The 20,175-nt window shown below is 31.2% G+C and overlaps 1 protein-coding gene across 2 annotated transcripts in view; it reads left to right on the forward strand.

Annotated features, from left to right (window-relative positions):
- Positions 1-6,056, forward strand: part of LOC110994151 (octopamine receptor beta-2R) — a 97,887-nt gene extending 91,831 nt beyond the window's left edge. For both annotated transcript variants that reach the window (XM_022260661.2, XM_022260662.2), the window contains 4 exons: positions 789-969; positions 2,457-2,636; positions 3,154-3,412; positions 4,761-6,056. In XM_022260661.2, the coding sequence (XP_022116353.1) occupies positions 2,467-2,636; positions 3,154-3,412; positions 4,761-5,495 (1,164 nt within the window). In that variant the 5' untranslated portion in view covers positions 789-969; positions 2,457-2,466 and the 3' untranslated portion in view covers positions 5,496-6,056. The remainder of the gene's footprint in view (positions 1-788; positions 970-2,456; positions 2,637-3,153; positions 3,413-4,760) is intronic.
- The last annotated feature ends 14,119 nt before the right edge of the window (positions 6,057-20,175 follow it).

The raw sequence follows: 20,175 nt of genomic DNA on the forward strand, positions 1-20,175 counted from the left end.
TAGGTACTAAAATTTTACTAAAACTCTATATATATTTTATATACCCTTTTTTTAACAGTATATTTCTTACTCATTACGCTGTGCAACCTACATTGTATCTTACCTCCGAAAGTAGAATCTTCCTGCGCTCCCTGCCCTATTCCACTTCCCACTCCAGAGTACGTCTTATTACTATAATTTATTATATATAAGCACAGCAACCGAAACCGTTGCCTTACTAAAGTAAATATGGAAACTTCCAACAGTGTCAATACATATTATTAAAAAAAAAACTAAATTAAGAAATACGTATATATAAAGATTTAACCATAAATCCGTAAATCAGCCATAATAACTATGTAATAATATGCGTTATTCATCACAGGCTTCAGTCTTTACAGAAATCTATTTAAATTTCCTGCAATATGTTTCATACCGGAGAAAATATTTTTGTATTGAAAACACGGTGTAAGGACCACATTATGTAAATGCAATTTTAGCCTAAACCTAAATAAACCGCGCTTATGAGGTAATTTACTTAAAAATACGAAATAAAATTTTCGCTAACCGAATAAAAAATTAATCCATGGCTTAAAATGCAAAATGGGCCCTTCTCGGAGTAAACGTTCCATTTTTAAAATGCGTTTATTTGGTTAGGACTAAAATATATCCTTTTATATTTACTAACGTTTATTTTTCTTTACGTTTATGAGTAATGAGTATATACTTTATTCTGTCAAACTGTCACATATAATGTATTAACGAAAAACTTTGTTGTACTTGGTAATCCTTACAATCAATTGTTTCAGATAACGTAAGCGAAGTGTAAGAATGAAGAGGACATAGAAAACAATGTGTACTACACTTGTTGAAACAAAAACCGAAAGAGTGAAAAAGAAAAGGATGACCGAATGAGAGAGCAACAATGGTGCCAATAGACAAAATCTGTGGTGTTGAGGTCACCGTGAAAGTGAAGTGGGAAAGATAAAGGTACTATAATTACATTTAAGCGACGCTTTGAACATCCCTATCCTGCTAGGGTCGGTTTAATTCACTTTTTTGCTGATAGACGAACAAAATTCAATTGTCAAGTTTCGTATTATATAGTGTGTATGATAATAATAAAAAAAATTATAATAAAAAGGCTTTATTCCGTGCAACTTTTCCGGGAATGGAAGGAGGTATGACTATAGTGGGGATGAAAAATTAAAGATAGTCATAGACATAATAGAACATATTCTCTTTATTTATTTATTAATTTATTTACATAAATACATTTATTATCCTTTCAGACATGTATGTACTTCTGTTCATGTTCTTATTGTCTACCTTTGTTTATTCGTTGGTTTTATTCATTATGACACACTTATAAATTATGTAAGAGATGCCGTAGACAAGTAATAATTATGAATAACAAGACTAGTTATTCAATCTTACATTTAGAAAAATACACTACATTACTTTTTAAAAATCTTAAAAGTTAATATGTGTCAGTTGAGATTGACGTATTCGTTTAGAATCTGTTTTAGAACCTGTTTTAGAACTAATATTTTTTTTTCTTACTTATATAAAATAAAAGAATCAAACTTAAGTCTTAACCAAGGCGTGGTTGCACTGCAACAATCAAAGCCCAAATATTTTCAAAAACATGAAAAAGGCAAAAATAAAGGATGCTACAGAGTATATGAGTAAATGTAAAAAATCGCAATTTCATTGGTTTTATTCAAATTTAAATTTAGAACAATATGCATGCATAGACACAGTTTACCACGCTAATTTTCAGATTATATGTGTAACGCGTTCGTTTGAATATGCCTACAGCGTTTAACTTATTTAATATGTTACGAGTTAATTATCAAATAATTATAGTGATGTACAAATAAGCTTATGCATTTACATGTTGGCGAAATTGAATACTTTCAATATATTAATGTTCTAAAAGCAATAGTTTCCAGTAAATATTTCGCAAATGTTAATCCGGTTTGTTGACACAGTACAAGTCAGTACAATAATTTGTTTTCAAAGTTTATTATTTCTTATAAATTCAGCCTTGCTTGTTATGTAGGTAGATTTTAACCAAAAAATAAAGTCACTATAGTACAATACCGTATTAGTGATTACCTTTTGTTTCCGAAGCAAAACAGAACAAGTAAGAAAGGCAACTAGAACAGTTTATCTGGGAGTTAAATAATAATAATAGCCTTTATTCAGACACATTTGTCATTTACATTTAAACCTATTTCCAATTTAGACTTCTCCTTGTGTATTTGAGTGCCCTTTTTCGGCAAAGACCTCCTCCAAATCCCTCCATTTCTCTCTACACTGTGCCACTATCTGCCTTGTACCATCTGCTATTTCTTTCTGTGTTCTATCCACCTTCTAAGTGGTCTCCCTCTTTTCCATTTGCTGCACCTTGGGCACCAGTTTACTAGTGGTGGAGGGAGTTAAATATTTATATTAAAATATTTCCATTCTAGGCTAGGCCTTATGGATCAAGTAAACGTGACAGTGAACGCAACAAACAACGCGACAGGCGGCAAAGATGAAGAATGGACGGACTCGGTGGCATTCAAGATTCGGACCGCCATACTACTGCTGATTGTCATCATGGCTGTGCTTGGCAACATGCTGGTCATCGTCAGTGTTATGAGACACAGGTATTAGTTAATAGAACCTTCTTAAAAAGTATTACATTTAAACAAACCTAAGTTTTCTTTACAAACAGAGCAGAATAATGAATGAGTGGTTGCTATTATTAGTCCTTATAATGTAATAATACGAGTATATGCAAGAGGAATTATTTGATCACATCTATAGGAAACAGATGCTTTGATACTATTGGAGAACTCAAACGGTTTCTTACCCTAAGCGTGGGCATAAACTAAAAGTGTAGTACCTAGAGCTACATATATGTAAAAAAATATTATTTACTCTTTTAGCTATTATTATCAAGAACTACGTGATTAATTAGTTATAGTTATGTGCCATTAGTATCACTACATGCATCAGTTTCAAGTCTCGTAATGGGGTTGGTTAAAGAGCTTTGTATAGACATTTTTTACGTCTGGCCAGAAACAAGCATGCTATCAAATCCAACTTCTCCGCATACAAAACCACTTAGATACGAAGTCATTTTTTTTGTCGTAGAACTAAAACTAATCACTTTATTTATAGAAAACTGCGCGTAATCACCAACTATTTCGTGGTATCCCTTGCATTCGCTGATATTCTGGTAGCAATGGTCGTGATGCCATTCAACTTCAGCGTGCAATTCTACAACGAATGGATCTTCGGCACTGTAATTTGCGACCTGTGGAATTCATCAGACGTCTACTTCACGTCTACGTCTATATTGCATCTGTGCTGCATATCGGTGGATAGATATTACGCAATCGTGAAACCTTTGAAGTATCCCATCAAGATGACTAAAAAGGTTGGTTTTCTTAATATTTTCTTTTTCATTTTCTTAATAACGATGGGTAGATAATTAAAAGACTTTAAAATATCCTTCACACCTTGAATATATCTAAACATTTAAGAAATTTATATTTTATAATAATCTTAATATATATAAATCTCCTGTCACGATGTTTGTCCGCGATGGACTCCTAAACTACTTAACCGATTTAAAATTAAATTGGCACACCGTGAGCATAACATAACTTAGATCTTTAATTATAATCGCAATTTTATTTTATTGCAAATTATTTGTTTATAATTTGACACAACTCCAACAGATGGCGCTGTGTTAAAAGTACCAACATTTCATATAAGTTATCCTACCGTTTCCCTTGAATAGTTTACTATTATGTAATATAACAAAAACCTTAGCCACAGCAACGCTTGGCCGAGTCTGCTAGTATTATATAAAAACAACAAGTACATGGCAAGCTTCTTTTTTCCTGTTTTATTTCATATCATAGCTAGAAACCTGTGATATATCCATCTAAAGTGAGAGTCTTAGACATTTGACACAAAATGTTAAAAAAGGATAGCTTATGTATCAAAGCTTATATCTTTTCAAAAGCTTCTTACCACTCGTTATAACCATAATATTATCTCAGTAGCTTGCTTTAATATTTACATAAATTTAATTCCAAAGTTAATTTTCATCGTACTGTAAACACTGTCAAAGAAATCTAAGTCGGGTAAAGAAAACAGTATTAAGCTTTTAAGTCATGATAATTAATACATTTAAGCCGCAAAACGGACAAAGTTTAACACTTATTATCTTGTACTTCAGTGGCTTCTATAAACTGTGTAAACCCTTCAAATAGAACCTTCTTAAAAAGTATTACATAAAAACAATCTTAAGTTTTCTTTACAAAGAGAGTAGGATAATGAATGAGTGGTTGCTATGTACTTATAATTATTCTTAATAATAATACTAGTATATTAATGCTGGAGTACTGATTTGTATTAAATTTTTAAACATAGAAATTTTATTCATGTACTTTATAATAAGCGTCAGCAGTGTTATCGTCGTGGTTTCAGCGTCTCTCATGACTCAAGGTCGAAGGTTCGATCCCCGGTCGTTCATAAATAGTCTAGCTCTCATCTAACCCTCGCCCGTACGGTGAAGGATAACATCGTGAGGAAACCTGCATGTCCCATACACAAAATATCGACGACATGTGTTAGGTAGAAAACTAATAACTTATGGCTATGAAATTATAAATTAATTGAAGAAATATGAATATAATAAATATCTTATTTCATATTGCCAAAACCCATACAAGTTTTAATAATAAACAACTTTATAACACGTAAACATTTTTCAGATGGCGTTCGTTATGTTAGCTGCAACATGGCTGAGTCCTATAACAATATCATATGCTCCTATCTTCATGGGTTGGTACACCACCAGTGAATACATCAGAACAAGAGAGCAAAACCAATGCGAGTTTAAAGTTAACAAGCCATATGCAGTCATATCAAGCTCCATTTCTTTCTGGATTCCTTGTACTATCATGATATTCACCTACTTGGCGATATTCAAAGAAGCAAACCGCCAAGAAAAAGCTTTACATGCACGGGCAGGCAATGCCATGCTAATGCATCGACATTCAAGAGAAGTTGGTGATAAGAATGGTGCACTTCACATCAATGCCACCACTCCAACCAAAGATAGAAATATCCTTAAAATGAAAAGGGAGCATAAAGCAGCCAGGACCTTGGGCATCATCATGGGAGCTTTTATTCTATGCTGGCTGCCTTTCTTCCTATTTTACTTGTCCACCTCGTTATGTGATACTTGTGAATATCCAGAAGTTTTGACTGTAATCATGTTTTGGACTGGTTACTTCAACTCCGCGTTGAATCCCATAATCTACGCTTATTTCAATAGGGATTTCCGAAATGCATTCAAGAATACCTTAGCTTGTGCGTTCTGTAGTTACTGTCGTCGTAATTCGATGGACTCTGATGCGTTAGAGAGGCTTGACAGGCGTAGTTCGACTCAACAACTAAGAGTGCCAATCTCCTCAAGAAGACAATCGGATCTAGCATCCCTTTGAGTGTCACCCAATTTTGAAGTGACTACCGTTTGACGGGCCTAGTGAATCAACGAATATTACTGTACTTAGTGTAAATTTTAGTGAAATACAAGTTCCTTTGTTTAAAGATAATTTATTTTGTGGTAGATAAGTTGTTAGATGTAAGTATGCGAGTTTATTTTAGTGTCTGTAAATACGTAATAAAAGTTAGTAAGGGCGATTGCCAAATTGAGATTTGTATTATTAGTAATATAAATTTTATAGCTGTAATTTAATTTAGAAAAGAAAATAAGCAATAAGTAGCTAAAATCTAGTTATCGTAATAGATCTAATTACTGTTGAAAGACTTGAAATTTTCTGTTAATTAGGCGATTGTGTACAGAACGTTCGAGACTAAACTAATTGAGGAGATTTAGGCAGAATTTACTTGCGATTTTAATATGAATACTTTTAGTTCGTTTAAAAATACGAATCAGAAAACTGATGAGTTTAAAACATTAAAAAAACTGAATATAAATATGGATTTTTAAATACTTAGACTCATAAAAAATTAAATTCTTAATCTAAACGAGTTTCAATCCCAAAACGGGTTAAAAAAGAAAGTATCGTTTTTATTTTAATTCAAGCGAAAATAACATTTGTTCGTAATAGAATGAATCCTTTATTTCTCAATATTAGCGTAATGTTTTGTTCGACAAGTTGTAAAACATTAAACCAGCTAGTCTTTAGAAATGCTTTGTAAATATTATATTGTAAATATTTTAAGAAAAAGATTTTTATTCGTGGTCAATCGCTCTTTACAATATATTTTATACGGTTCCTAAACGAACTATAGGGTATTTTTAATGTAATAGGTTTTTCCGAAATTACCATTACAATTCCAAACCTGTAATATATACAGCACCAATGCAAATTAATGCATAAATAAATTAGCTTAAACTCGTCTCTTACTAGGTATAAGCCCATGTGTAACAGTGCGCCGATTCTGAGCTAAACTAATATAAAAACATGAAAATATTATATTGGTTACATCAATAATTTGTGTCCTGATATAGCCTGTGTGTGTATATATAAAAAATTCAAATCTACAAACCAAAAAATGGACGGTATTAACAGCTAATCGTAAATTTTTTTGCCCCTAATCACGGCATCCGTATAGTAGTAGGTACACTAGCCTAATTGATCTTGCACTGCTGAAAAGGTATGATTTTTAAAATCTGATTGCGATTAGGTTCTCCAATGTTGAACAATAAGTACCATGCAAGATGGCATTAACAGCTACAAATTTCATAAAAACATATTTCTTACGCTATTGAAAGTTACAGAGACAGCTTGTCTTTGAGATGCTGCTTTAGCTGTCTTTTACATGCGGTGATGAAATATCGCGAGAAAAAGGCAAGTCTTGGAGGCAATTTTACTAATTATCTACGAACTTATAAAGAGAAAATACTAATAAAATAGATGCAAGCATCGGATGTCAAGGACAAATTAGTCGATAAAATATCTTATTCAGCTGCCCACTGAAGTATTTCCGAACCAATTCAATTTAGGGTCCTTCAAGAACAGAGCGTACCGATTCTTAAAAGGCCGGCAGCGCGCTTGCGAGCCTTCTGGTAGTGCAAGTGTCCATGGGCGGCGGTGTCACTTAACATCAGGTGAGCCTCCTGCTCATCTGCCTCCTGTTACATAAAAAAAATATATCGTATTGGTAGTGGAATATTCTTACTATAAATCTCATATAAATAATTACTCGTTATTGTTTATTGAAATCACAAAAACGTACCAGTAACAGTTTGCGTTTATAGTTCGTTTTATAAATGAGACACGTCTGACGTAATTCCAGTATTCATTGTAAGGGAGTTGACCATGAATAAAAAACTTATAATTTATTTAAGGAAGATACTATAATGGGGACAAATAACGCTTCAATAGAAAAGGTTTTTGATAATTGATGTGCTAATAAGTATTGTCATTTATTAATGCGGTCACTTACATAAAATACTATTTTCACCTGATAAAATGCATCGTTTGGTAGACGTTATTGCATTGTTGAGGTGAGAAAAAGTATTATATATAAAAGACCCTATAACTAACAATTCATTAGATTGATGTTTGGTGTTGTGTCAAGTAATTATTATTCTTGCTAACAATGTTTATCGATAGTGAACTTACTGAAAGCTTGATATAGTCTGAACTATCAATCTAACTTTTGACGCATTCTGCTAAGCAATAAACGTCATTATAAAAGGTGTATAAACAGTTCTCTATTTAATCCTAGGCTAGGCAGATATATAACATGAGGCAGTAGGCTCAGCATTGGCAGTTTCACGTATCTCTGCCAAAGTCTTCTAACATGCCTGAGAGTCCTTAAGAAGCAGACCTCAGACCGCAGGAAAGGCGGGACTAATTACAATACATCATATTTATAGCATGATAACCCGTGAAGCCTTCGTATTGGAAAGAAAAGCTATGAATTTCATAAACATATAAGAAAGTAAATATATGTTACAATTAATTTTCAAAAATAAAAAGGTTGACGAAGTTTTCATATCAAATAAGATCACTATCGATAAATAATAACCGTCTTGTAAATCTCATAAAATCTGTCTGTCAATGTCCGTACATACTTCGCTTTACCTTTTCAAAATGGGTGAGCCTGTGACTGCTATAAAATGAATAAAAATGTATATAAAATCAAGGGGAATACTAACAAATAAGGGAAAGTATTCTTAACTAAACTTAAAATTTTATTATATTATAGTATTCGCCTTCTCGACTTAGGAAATCAAACCAAACTAAACGATTTCATTAACCATTTTGGTAGCAGTCATAGTTTAACTAATTTTTGTAAATTCAATGTCTTCCTTTGTAATTAAGGCTCAAATTACTAGCAAAAAAAGATTATAAATGATGTAACGAATTGGTATCCTATGTGTCTATATTGTAGCCAAAAACTTTAAAATATAGCTGACTTTTAATGAACAGTCAATACACCGGAAACTGTTAGGCGAGATAAACTCACAGAGAAAAAAATTGAGCTATATTTTAAACTATAGTCAATGTATTAATAGTAATAATAAATGGTTGTGACTTCTATACTAAGTCATTATATACTTTATCGTTGAATTTCCTCTTTTAACTATGTTATTATGTTGCTATGGTGTTAAAACTAACTGATAAAGTTAAATTTTGATCTGGCTTATTTTAAAGTTGAAACACTGACATTTTTTATTTCATTTGTACATAAATCTATTTCAATATTAGACATAGATGTTTCCCATTCTCAGGACATAAATAATCATAAAATAATGTTAGAATAGTTATAGACAATCATGTCCGAAAGTGAGTAATCGTAGATAAGAACTAGTATAGAATTTATCACACACAAATCTTGCCTCAATCGACAGATTTTTGAGAACAATGACGATATAGAGAAATCCTAAATTAGAACGAAACTTTATTTAGCTATTAAAAATTTTTCCCCAATATTTTAATAATTTACGTTGATACATAAACTGATGTATAATTAATGTGTAAATTATGTAATTTTCGTTTGAGTCCGTCCAATTAATTGTGTTTAGTTTAATTTCACTAATCAAGTCGGGAATATTAAAGTGCTGATTTCATTTTTGATTAACATTCATAAAAATAATTGAAGATATAGAACTTAATAAATTATTTATTAATTAATCTACGTAATCAAAGATATGCCAAAAAAATATCTGCCGACGCAAAGACGTTGTTTTATAGATGAGATTCTCAAGACATTATGTTTTAATCGCGAAACAATTTGTGAAATATATGTAATGTAATGTAATAAGACATAAGCCAAATAACATGTTTAATTAACATATAGCATCGCTAAATGTTGAATTAGATATCCTTGAAATTTATAGAACAGAGGGCATAGGAGCGTATCATTATCTGAATCATATCCTTTGTGAACGTGGGCCTAAAAATTACCAAATAATAAAAGCTAAAACAGCGTCATTTGCAATACATTTCCTTGTAAATATTCAAATTTAGAATTGGATTAAGATTTTAAATCTATTATGTACTAGTAATAAAATCACAGCAATATGTAATTTTTAATAGGTCGGTGTAAGTAGTATGATGTATAGCATGTAGTGAGCTTTGCCGTTAAATATGGTTTTAAGTACATTATCCAAGTTTGATTCGAGAGCTTTTGATATCCATATTAAGTACTTGCGGTGCTGTTGAAAAAAATAAGAAACCCATACATAGTGGTTGACGTATTTCAAACATACAGAATATAAACTTTTTCATAAGAAATAAGCTTAGTTCAACAATACATAATCAAATGTCAATTTGATTATATTTGGCGTTCTATATTTCGTGCTACAGTTTTTAACTAAACAAAAGTAATCTAAAAAGCAGTATTATGTAATTTACACTTATAATTTGTCAACTTATATATAGAAAATCTTCCGTATGTACGAGTAGTTAACAAACGAGAGACATCCTCAATTTTACCTCAAAATACTATGAATTACACAAAGAATAACCACATAATTAACAAAACTGATTCCAACCCAGACAACTTTAATTAATTTCTAATATTTCCCGGAATTAAAACTATTGGCGATAGAGGTACACATACAATGTCTAGGATCTTAACAGGATTCACGATGTTAGGCATCTTGCCAGGGCTTTGTAGGAAGCCATTTATTACATATAGCCGTCTGAAATAACGACACACTCCTGTGTCAAGTAATTTGCAATCTCATAATTATTTCTACATCTTATAGTGATAAAGCTTTTATTTCAATATATAGATTTTGAATTGTTGTAGGTAATACTGAAAATAAATTTTCTTGGGCGTATGTAAACACTGCAGTTAAAAGTTCTCGAATGAAACTTTCAACTTTTCGGTGCAAGTTGAAAAGTGGATGCGATAATTTTGATGCATTTATAGATTATTATTAAATATATAAACTATGATTGGACATTCAGGAAAATATGTATGCTTGATTACAAAGTAATTTGTATAAAACTTATGTTTTCTACGTCAACGTTAATATTGGACCAGCAAATTAAATTGATTTGTTGACACATTAAAACACCAACAGAAAAACCTAGTTACTTTTTTCGTTAGTTGCTATATTTAAATCTGAGTGCCACTTTGAAGTATTCTAACATTTATACAGCTATGTCGCACTCTTTTATCTGATTGAGTATTTTCATTCTTTCTCTCAAATTGCGATTACGCTGTGTTGAAAAGAGACATAACGAATATTAAAGCAATATTGAAAATTTGTGCATCAAAATTATCATTAACTCACTTGCGCCATTATAATTTGTAAATATATGTTCACCTTACCTTGACTGTGATACTTGAAACATTATTTCTAACTTAATTAACAAACTAATATTTAATTGTGTTTTCTCGAGAGTTTATTTGTAATATTAATATTACCAATAAACTTATTTGTAGTATTATTAATTTTTAATTCTTTTGGCGTAATGAAACGTTACGTTTTGGTAAATTTTATTAATTGTTCGTTTTCAAAGCTGTAAAATTTATTTAATCTTTACAAGAAGTTTATATATGTCATATATTTTTATGGTAATAGTTTAGATTAATTTTGCATTATTATGAAATACCTAAAGTGTCAGGTCTATTGCAGTAGCAAACATTATTTATTTAATTCACTTCTTTCCATGAAGTGGCTCGAGGCCTTTTACATTTAATTTCATAAAATTACAAAAAAAATAAAGAAAAACTTCAAATTATAAATTTTCTATCCAAATAATGTCGCAAGAACTACCGCGAACTACCTGATTTTATTTATCTATTCCGTGATTATTGATCTATTATGTATGTATTTATAAGGTTATTAGTTTCTTTACAAAAAACATCGTTAACGCTCTCTGACCTTCAAACTGACTTAAGTAGATAACTAGTCTACCTGTAAGTTCTTGAACATTTTATTTACTATATTTGAAACATTGTTTTATAATTGTATCATGCAATAAACGTGGATTAGAACGTAAAACAAATATTTAATTTTGTATTAAAGAACTCGTATCACACATTGAATCGATTTAATAATTTAAAACAAATAAATTAAAACAAATAAAGTGATTTTTTTTTTCATTTCACCTTATCAAAATCTATTTTCCTTCTCAGCTTCTGAATTTTGTTTCTTAAACATAGTCCATACCTTTTAAATTATTTTTATAGCCAGCTGTTACATAAAAAATTATGACATTATCATGTAATAGGTTTATGTAAACTCAATTTTAGTATATAATGTGCGTGTATACAAAATGCTTTTTGCAGAATAAACATTGTTTCGTAAATAAGGCGTTGTTTTATTAATTATAATTATACACACATGTATGTTAAAACAGAAAGGCTTTTTATCACAAAGTGAGCGGTCATATTCATATATAAGATCATATATAAGATCATCCTTAAAAATAAATCCTCATTACCTACCCTTGAATCCATACTGTAAGCTACATCCACCATTTAAAAGAAAACTTAGATTGTTATTATAAATCGACCGATTGTTTCAATACTCCAGTTCAATACGCCTTACAGGCCGATTTCACTGTTACCGATTAGGGCAAAATTAAATGAGAATCTGTTTCACAAACGTCTCAAGTCGATTATCGACCAAAAGCAGCTCATACCGAATTACCAATGACCGTTTTAGAGAAATCATTCAACTATAGAACATGTTCATAGAATTACAAAAGGAGAAGATCCATAGTCTTCCGGCATTTGATAAAATGTGGAATCGCGGACTTGTCTATAAACTAAAGAAAGTGTGTGTGTCATAAATGGTTCTTTTTTATTAACTTTAAGAACCCCATATATTTTGCAAATAAACTATTAAGATATTCAAGATATTCAAGCAAATGTGCTTTGATACACGATTTTTGGTATTTGTTTCGATTCCTTACATTGTTTTAAATTTTAAAGGATACCAAAAAGCCTTTTATTGCTCGTCTTTAGAACCTTCGACGTCACGGTTCAAATAACGCGCTTCATCCTACGTTAACACTGGTCTAATATTCTATATATATACATATTTTTGTGCAACGTGAAGACTCATTTGTGTTAGCCACTTCATCATATTTAACTTAGTTATCAAATCTCTTAGTTAAATTAATTGCGAGCGCTTTATGGTATTAAAACAAAGAGCTAACTTGTGCCTTACTTCACCCTAGTTACAGATTGTGGTTGAACATTTTGCTTAATAAAACGGAAAGTTTCATCTGAAGTAAATTAATTTTATCTATTTAATTACGTGCGAATCACTTACAGAAGCTCAGAGTTAGTTGTTAAATGTGTCAAGATAAAAGCTGTCTCTGATCTACCGAAGGCCTATTTGAGCCAATGAGGGTGTACTTTTATGAAAAATATAAAATCATAGAGCATTCTACAATTATATTTTTTAACTGTACCAAAAACCTTTAATAATTCCCGAAATAACAATATGATAGGACAATGACACCTAGGTAACACTGAAAATAAAAATACGGCTTAATGTAGAAAGTTTCCAATACTTTTGCTTCGAGGGTGCCGCTGTCGAATGTTTTCCTAGACAACAGGCAAACAGCGATTGATATACCAGCCTACAGTAACTGTCCTTCCATCTTCTCGCACAACTGTCTCGAAATGACTTTTCCGACCAAAGAATGAGGCATCATCTTTTTTTTTGACTTCGTCCTTTCTTTTCCTTGAAACACCCACTGAGCTGATTGTCTTTTGGTTTCGGGTTCGTAGCAATATATCCAGCTTTCATCACCTGTGATGATGTGAAATACAGCATTTGAGTTACGGCCGTTGAACTTAGATAACAGTTGGCGACACCAGTCAATGCGAAACCTATTGTTAATAGTGGCAGGTGGATGGGGCTTCATTAAGAAACGCTAACCGCAGTCTGTCATAGCTTTGTCGTTGAGTAAGCCCGCAACGAAAGTCATAATAAATCATTGACCGAAAATTTCACGTGTAATAAGAGTTTTAGATTTGCCGCCAATTCACAAAAACAAATTAAATTAAAAAAGTTTTCATTAGCAATGTTTCTAACTGGCCAGTTGTAATCATTTTCAGAGTTACCCACGTAAAATTATAGTCATTGATATGTATATAAAGGTTATAAACATTTTCATATATTTTTAAGGGATATAACAATACCTTTTAATACAATATTTTTTTATCGTGTTAATATACCATTATTGTATAACTCTTATTTTTATTTAGAAATTCAAGATATTTTCAGTCTATTGTCACCGTAAAACCCTTTAAATTTATGTTTTCTCACATGACAAGTGATTAATGATATAAAAATTCACTTTGTTTTATGTAGCTTGAGTAATATATGCTCCTAATGTGTTTTCAGCCATTAAAATATTTTTGAATTTCACTCTAAATTCTTCAGCTGAAAGTCTTATAATATAAAACATATATTTTCATAAATCTAAGAGTAACTTTCTGTCTCTGCTTCACTCACTCTCATTTTTTCAAACAGACATTTTTGGAGAGACAATACATTAGTTAAAGATATGTATTTACAATATTCTTACCCTGTATAGTAATAATAATAATAAAAAATTGATAAATCAAATACTAAAACAAATTTTACAAGTTTGACCCCTGTGGCAATAAAAGTTGCACTACCTTTATTGCTTGCATCATTGGCTGTATTGCGATACTTATTTGTTGAACAAATCTTTGGTATCACCGATACCTACCAGGAGCTAACTTAAATCTTTAATAAACGCCTGTGCAGTTGAACCCCACTACTGAGTCTCAACTCCAAGGGAAACTAAGAAAGTAGGAGGAAAGACTCATATATTTGAGCCGTTTGTTTTTTTCCGCCTTCTCGGCGCCAGCCTTTGTGCTTGCCTCTTATGAAAAGTATCACAGCGGTATCACTAACATCGGGTGAGTCTCTTGTTCTATAAAAAAATACGAACGTGGAAAACATTAATTGTTCTTATTACCAAATGAGGGTAACGATAAATTAGTCTCTCAATTTCCATTGATAAAATATTCAAAACTTCATACATTCACATTAAATCAAGTACCTAAAATATTTAAAAATTCAAAAGTTATGTATTCATTTAGGTAATTAGGTACATTTGTGTATGTACACTGATGTAAATCAAGTTTACGCTAACTGTTCATAAGTCTACTCGGCCTTGTTCTGAGAAGAACGGGCAAGAAACTCAGCAAGTTCAAAATTTAATTATATATCATCAATATGTAGATAGAAGAAAATACCTGCCCTGCACTACAAAGGGGATCCTAATGTCTTTCAAGTGCAATTTCTATTTTTAATATACATTTATTTCTATTATGTTTTTTCTTCGCTCCTTTGAAATAGATTTACTACAAAGATTGCAAAAGTGATATACTTAGCACAATTCAAGTAAATCATTATTATGTTTTATTATATCCAGTGTTATGTATTTGTAAAAGTAATGTTAGAGCTGCAGTAACTACAATTATCAAGGCGTTGACTTTATTCCTTTGGGTCATGAAACAATTTAAGTTAGTATCGCAAATCATCTCGGAAAATAGGATTATGGCAGGTCAAGAAGTCCCTTCTGAGTTAAACTTTCGTGTTAAATTATAGTTTAAATGCCTATGTATATTAGTCTAGTATTTATGGGATAAAATGTGTTTCTAATATTAAACAGGATAGATTTTGCATTAACTACAATAAACACTATTTATCTGACAAATTTACATTATTAGTAACAAGTAAATTAAGAAAATATTTTTTTAAATTTTTACTCTTGGCTGAGGAAACTTGAACACTGCCCCTTAATTAACATATCTACAATATAAGAATAGCTTATTATATTCTTAATTCAAAAATAACATCTAAAAATAATCGTAAAATTTAAATAAGATCAAGTCTCCACCACTCACTATTTTACGTCTCCCACGAAACCCTGGAAGAGGCGAGTGGCGGGCGGTTCTACTAGTGCTGAAACTTAACTATCAATACAAACCGATCTGCCTCCTAGCACTACTTTTTGGTTTTCAATACGTATTACGTTTATGATTTGATTTCGGTAGATAATGGTTGTAAGTCACAAGTCAAGTCAAATTATTTATTTCAATTAGGCCTTTTAAAACCCTATTAAAAGTCAAAATTTAATGTTAAGATATTTAAAAAAATACTCTAGTTGCCCCTTCCAAAAGGTAGTTTCATATGGAATTTTTTCTAGACAAGAACAATCTTCTACAATCGATGACGATCTATCTACATAAATTATACTAACATAAATAGGAAACACCGATCCGCATGAGATCCGAAGGTATAAAAGCATATGTTTCTTAGCACTATGAGCAAATTAAATTCTTAGAACATCTAAACCTGTGAAGCAAACATCTCGTACCCGATTTATCGAACAAGGTATATGACGATTATATTCCATATATAATATTTACATACCTAGTCATGTAGACATTGGACATTGTCCAAGAAATTCATTACTAATTTGCCTTGATAACAAATTACTAAGCGATTCTATTTCTCGATCATGTTTCTTCATCCATAAAATATATATTTAATATATTACTGTTTCATGTTCTTGCATGCTTTTTTTATATAACAGGGGGCAAACGGGCAAGAGGCTCACCTGATGCTAAGTGATACCGCCGCCCATGGATACTCTCAATGCCAGAGGGCTCGCGAGTGTGTTGCCGGCCTTTTAAGAATAGTTACGCTCTTTTCTAGAAAGACCATAAGCCGAATTGATATGGAAATACTTTATGCTCATTTATTGCATTCTAAAATAAACGTGTACATTAAAACTTAATATTTACCTTTTTTGCGTTAATAGCGATTTTTACAAATGAAATACTATTGTAGAAGGAAATAAACTATCTATAGGATCTAACTTAAAAGATAGCATAGCGTGTCACAATTTATACACGAAATACTTATTATTTTATTGCAAATATTTGTTTATTATTTGATACAATTCTTACAGATGCCGCTGTATTAAAAGTACTAACCTTTCACATGAGTTCTCCTACCGTTTCCCTTTAATAGTTTACTACTATGTTATATTACAAAAAACCTTATCCACAGAAACGCTTGGCCGAGTCTGCTAGTATTATATATATTTAAACAATATTTATTATTAAACCCAACACGTACATAATATGAAACGCTAAATGAGCCAATTAAACTTGGTTAACAAAAGTCCAAGTAATTTCGTTTCGGAGTACGGTCATTTATGTTAAAATGTTTTGAAATGAAAATCAGAATGTCCCTTAAGTCCGATGAAGCCTTTTTGTGGACCTTATGCATAATATTATTGCTTAAACAGAGCGGTGGGATTTGGTCTTATTTGATAGCCGAATGCGGTCAAGAGGAGTTGTCCACATTGAATTGCTAAAAATCTAATTAAAATTAAATAGAAAACAAATGACTGTTTTCGTTTACACACACAAGTTTAATTAAGTACGTGTTACACTAACTTATGACACATTAACCGTCACATAAATATTAGTAACCGAATCAATTTTCTAGAATGTTCGTAATGAAGGTAAATGTAATGGTTTGCATAAATCTTTAGTTATGACGTAATCACTTGCGTATACTTATCATGAAATCGAAAGATTTTCAATGACGTGCCTTTTTTTCAATATATTTGGAACAGCCCTGCCAAGTAAGATTTCATATTTCTGAGGAAACCTCTATGGTAGAATAAGTACACCTGTGGGAATAGATTTAATGTCTAATGTGCTATTATAGCCTAGGAGCTACTGAATATTTCAAAAGATACTATTTATATAAGATAAGAATTTAATTTTGGGATCAAATAATTTCTCAAATAATTTTTCAAAGTTACTCATGCAGACGCGGGCTTGGGTCATTGCTATGCTAGAAATTACAAAATTTCTGTAGTAGTAGGATTTTTTATTATGGCATCAATCACTGTGATGACAACACACTCTGAAACGCGCAAGAAGTTATTCCGGCAGAAAAGGATTTTGTTGGAACCAATCATATTCTGTTTTCTTTTGCGGCACCGCCACCATGACCATCTCTTTCGAACCGTGTCTACGCTGAAGTCAAAGTGGCCAGTAAGATAAAATGTCAATTTCATATTTAATTAAATTTCATCTAATTTTATTCCTACATATATATAACTTCTCGACCTTAAACAGGAGCCTTTGGGTTGTCCAGTCAGTGATAAGACTGATCAAGAATGCTGCATTAGGTCAGATGAAGAGAAGTACCATCCTTATTTTGACTTATCTGCCGTATGTAAAGAGGATTTAAAAGCCTGTTAATACCCAACTGCTGAACTATTCCTTCATAATCTTATTAAAGGTTGGGAAGAATCCCTTGAATCGCATTATTAATTAATTTTGCCTTTGTGATTTCTATTATTCAACTTGATACATATCTGTAATGACTTTATGGTGATTTTGAAAGAACTATCTTAATATATATATTTCTTGTGTGCGTGTGTATGTGACTGAACTCCTCCTAAACGACTGGACCGATTTTGACGAAATTTTTTGTGTGTGTTCAAGGGGATCTGGGAATGGTTTAGATTCACAATTTTGTCCGCTGGACAATGGTTTTTTAATTAATTTTTAATTTATTAGTAGTTGTTGATTTTGGAATGTTTTACATTGGATCCGACAGACGGCGCTACCATCGCAGTGTCAAATTTTAAATAATATTCGAATTTTAGTCTGTCCCGACAGTTAGCGCTGCGATCAAATTAAAAAAAAGTTTTGTTATCATTGTGTTATTGTAGACCATGGGCTGGATCGTTAGATATTGTCATAACATTTGAATTATAATTTTCATCAAAATGGTCCAGAATGTTTTAGCTTATTAAAAAAAGTTTGAAATTTTCAAATTAAAGACGTGTAGACAGGACAATGTCTGTCAGGTCCGCTAGTATTTTATAATTAATTTTCTAACTGCACATTTGCGATAAAAAGCAAGAATTTAACTTTAATATTAAAATTAGATATTATATCAATAATTTAACAATAAATCAAAAATTAATGACATGAATATAATGAAGATAAGATGTAATAAGATTCTCGCTTTCATTTGTAAGGAATAAATAAAAAAACTATAGTTACGTAAAACTTTCGTCGTAATATCTTCGGTCTCCTAAAACCTAATTAATTATATATTTCTGTTACAGTTTAAAGATGTTAATAAATCGACAGTGGTTTAGTTTTAACATCAACCTTCTAAAAAACAAATGTGGAATCAATAGAAACCCTTATGTGTACCACACCTCACGTACAAGCCGCTAAGTCCCACAAACCATTCAATAAGATAAGACGCGCTTGCCTGTAAATTACTGTGAGATAAGCTGAATGCCATCTCCATTTCGAACATTCGAGATCCGATTCCACAAATGTACGTATAGATAATCTTTACTTTGAGAACTGTGAGAGCTGTATGGTTCACGTTTCTGGACAATGCGTCTGTTTAATATTTTGACAGATACATTTTGGAGACTCTAAAGGACGTATAATTATTTAATTTAATACCTAAACTAACATTAATACTTAAAACTTGTAATAATTAGTCGTAATTTGATAAAATTTAAGGTTATAATTCAGTATTTATATATTTGGACGAATCCGACCACTGACAAAACAAATGATAATACAAAAAAGATTTGACATTGAAAAATGTCATTGTAATTTCATTGTAGTAAGAAATACAGATTTGAAAATAAATTTAAATTTACTAATTAATTACTTTAATAGATATATAGATTTTTACTATAGTTTTTACGAAAGACATCCCACAATATTTTATATTCTTTTTACCTTCGATTTTTTAAATTTTTCATTTTAGGAAAAAAGTTCTGGCTATGGTATTACGATTTCATAGTCTTTATTGGTATTGAGTTTGTACTAATTTTTTTTTCATTTCCATTACAGTTTTATAATTGTTTTATTAAGACCGCTTAACAATAAGGCAATAATAATAAAATTCGTTTTATATTCGCTTTCGAAATAAGATTAATGTGTAAGTAAATAAAACGTTCGTTAAATGATGGGACTTCAATGAGCGCTTTAGCTAATAATACTTTGCGTGAGGCGTGACCCCACTGGCTAATAGAATTTGTATAGAAATGACCACGTGACTAAACATGAGATCATTTCAATACAATATAATATTATAATAGCAGGATACATCAGTCGCAAACTATTCTTGGCTATACTAGGGTCACGCCATTTTACATTGATATATTCGTTCGTATTTTTCTAAATTATTTAATTTACGCAATGTGTATTTTTTTCAATAATGAATAATATTAGAGTTAAATATATAAAACACACATTATGTATAATTCGTTATCTCATCAATGTTAGGTATTTAAACGTGTTTCTCAAAGCCAAAGCATCGGGAGTAGATTGATAAAATGTTTGTATAACAAATACTACTTGTACTAAGAAAGTAAATAAATATAATATGTAAAGGTCTGTGTAAGTGAGACTTAGTCTTCATGTATTATTAGTGTTACATAGCAGACCCATTCGTGAATATATTTAAATAAATTTTTTTATCATTCTATCACTAGTGAGAGCAGCTTAGTGACTTGCGGTGTGCGACTGGCAACCCTGACGGTCCGCGTTCATATCCCGGCTTCATCATTTCTCTTCTAAATGCCCAATCAACACTTGTACAGTGAAGGATGAAGAAGGAAC

This window comes from Pieris rapae, chromosome 11 (genome assembly GCF_905147795.1).
Source record: "Pieris rapae chromosome 11, ilPieRapa1.1, whole genome shotgun sequence".
NCBI lineage: Eukaryota > Metazoa > Arthropoda > Insecta > Lepidoptera > Pieridae > Pieris > Pieris rapae.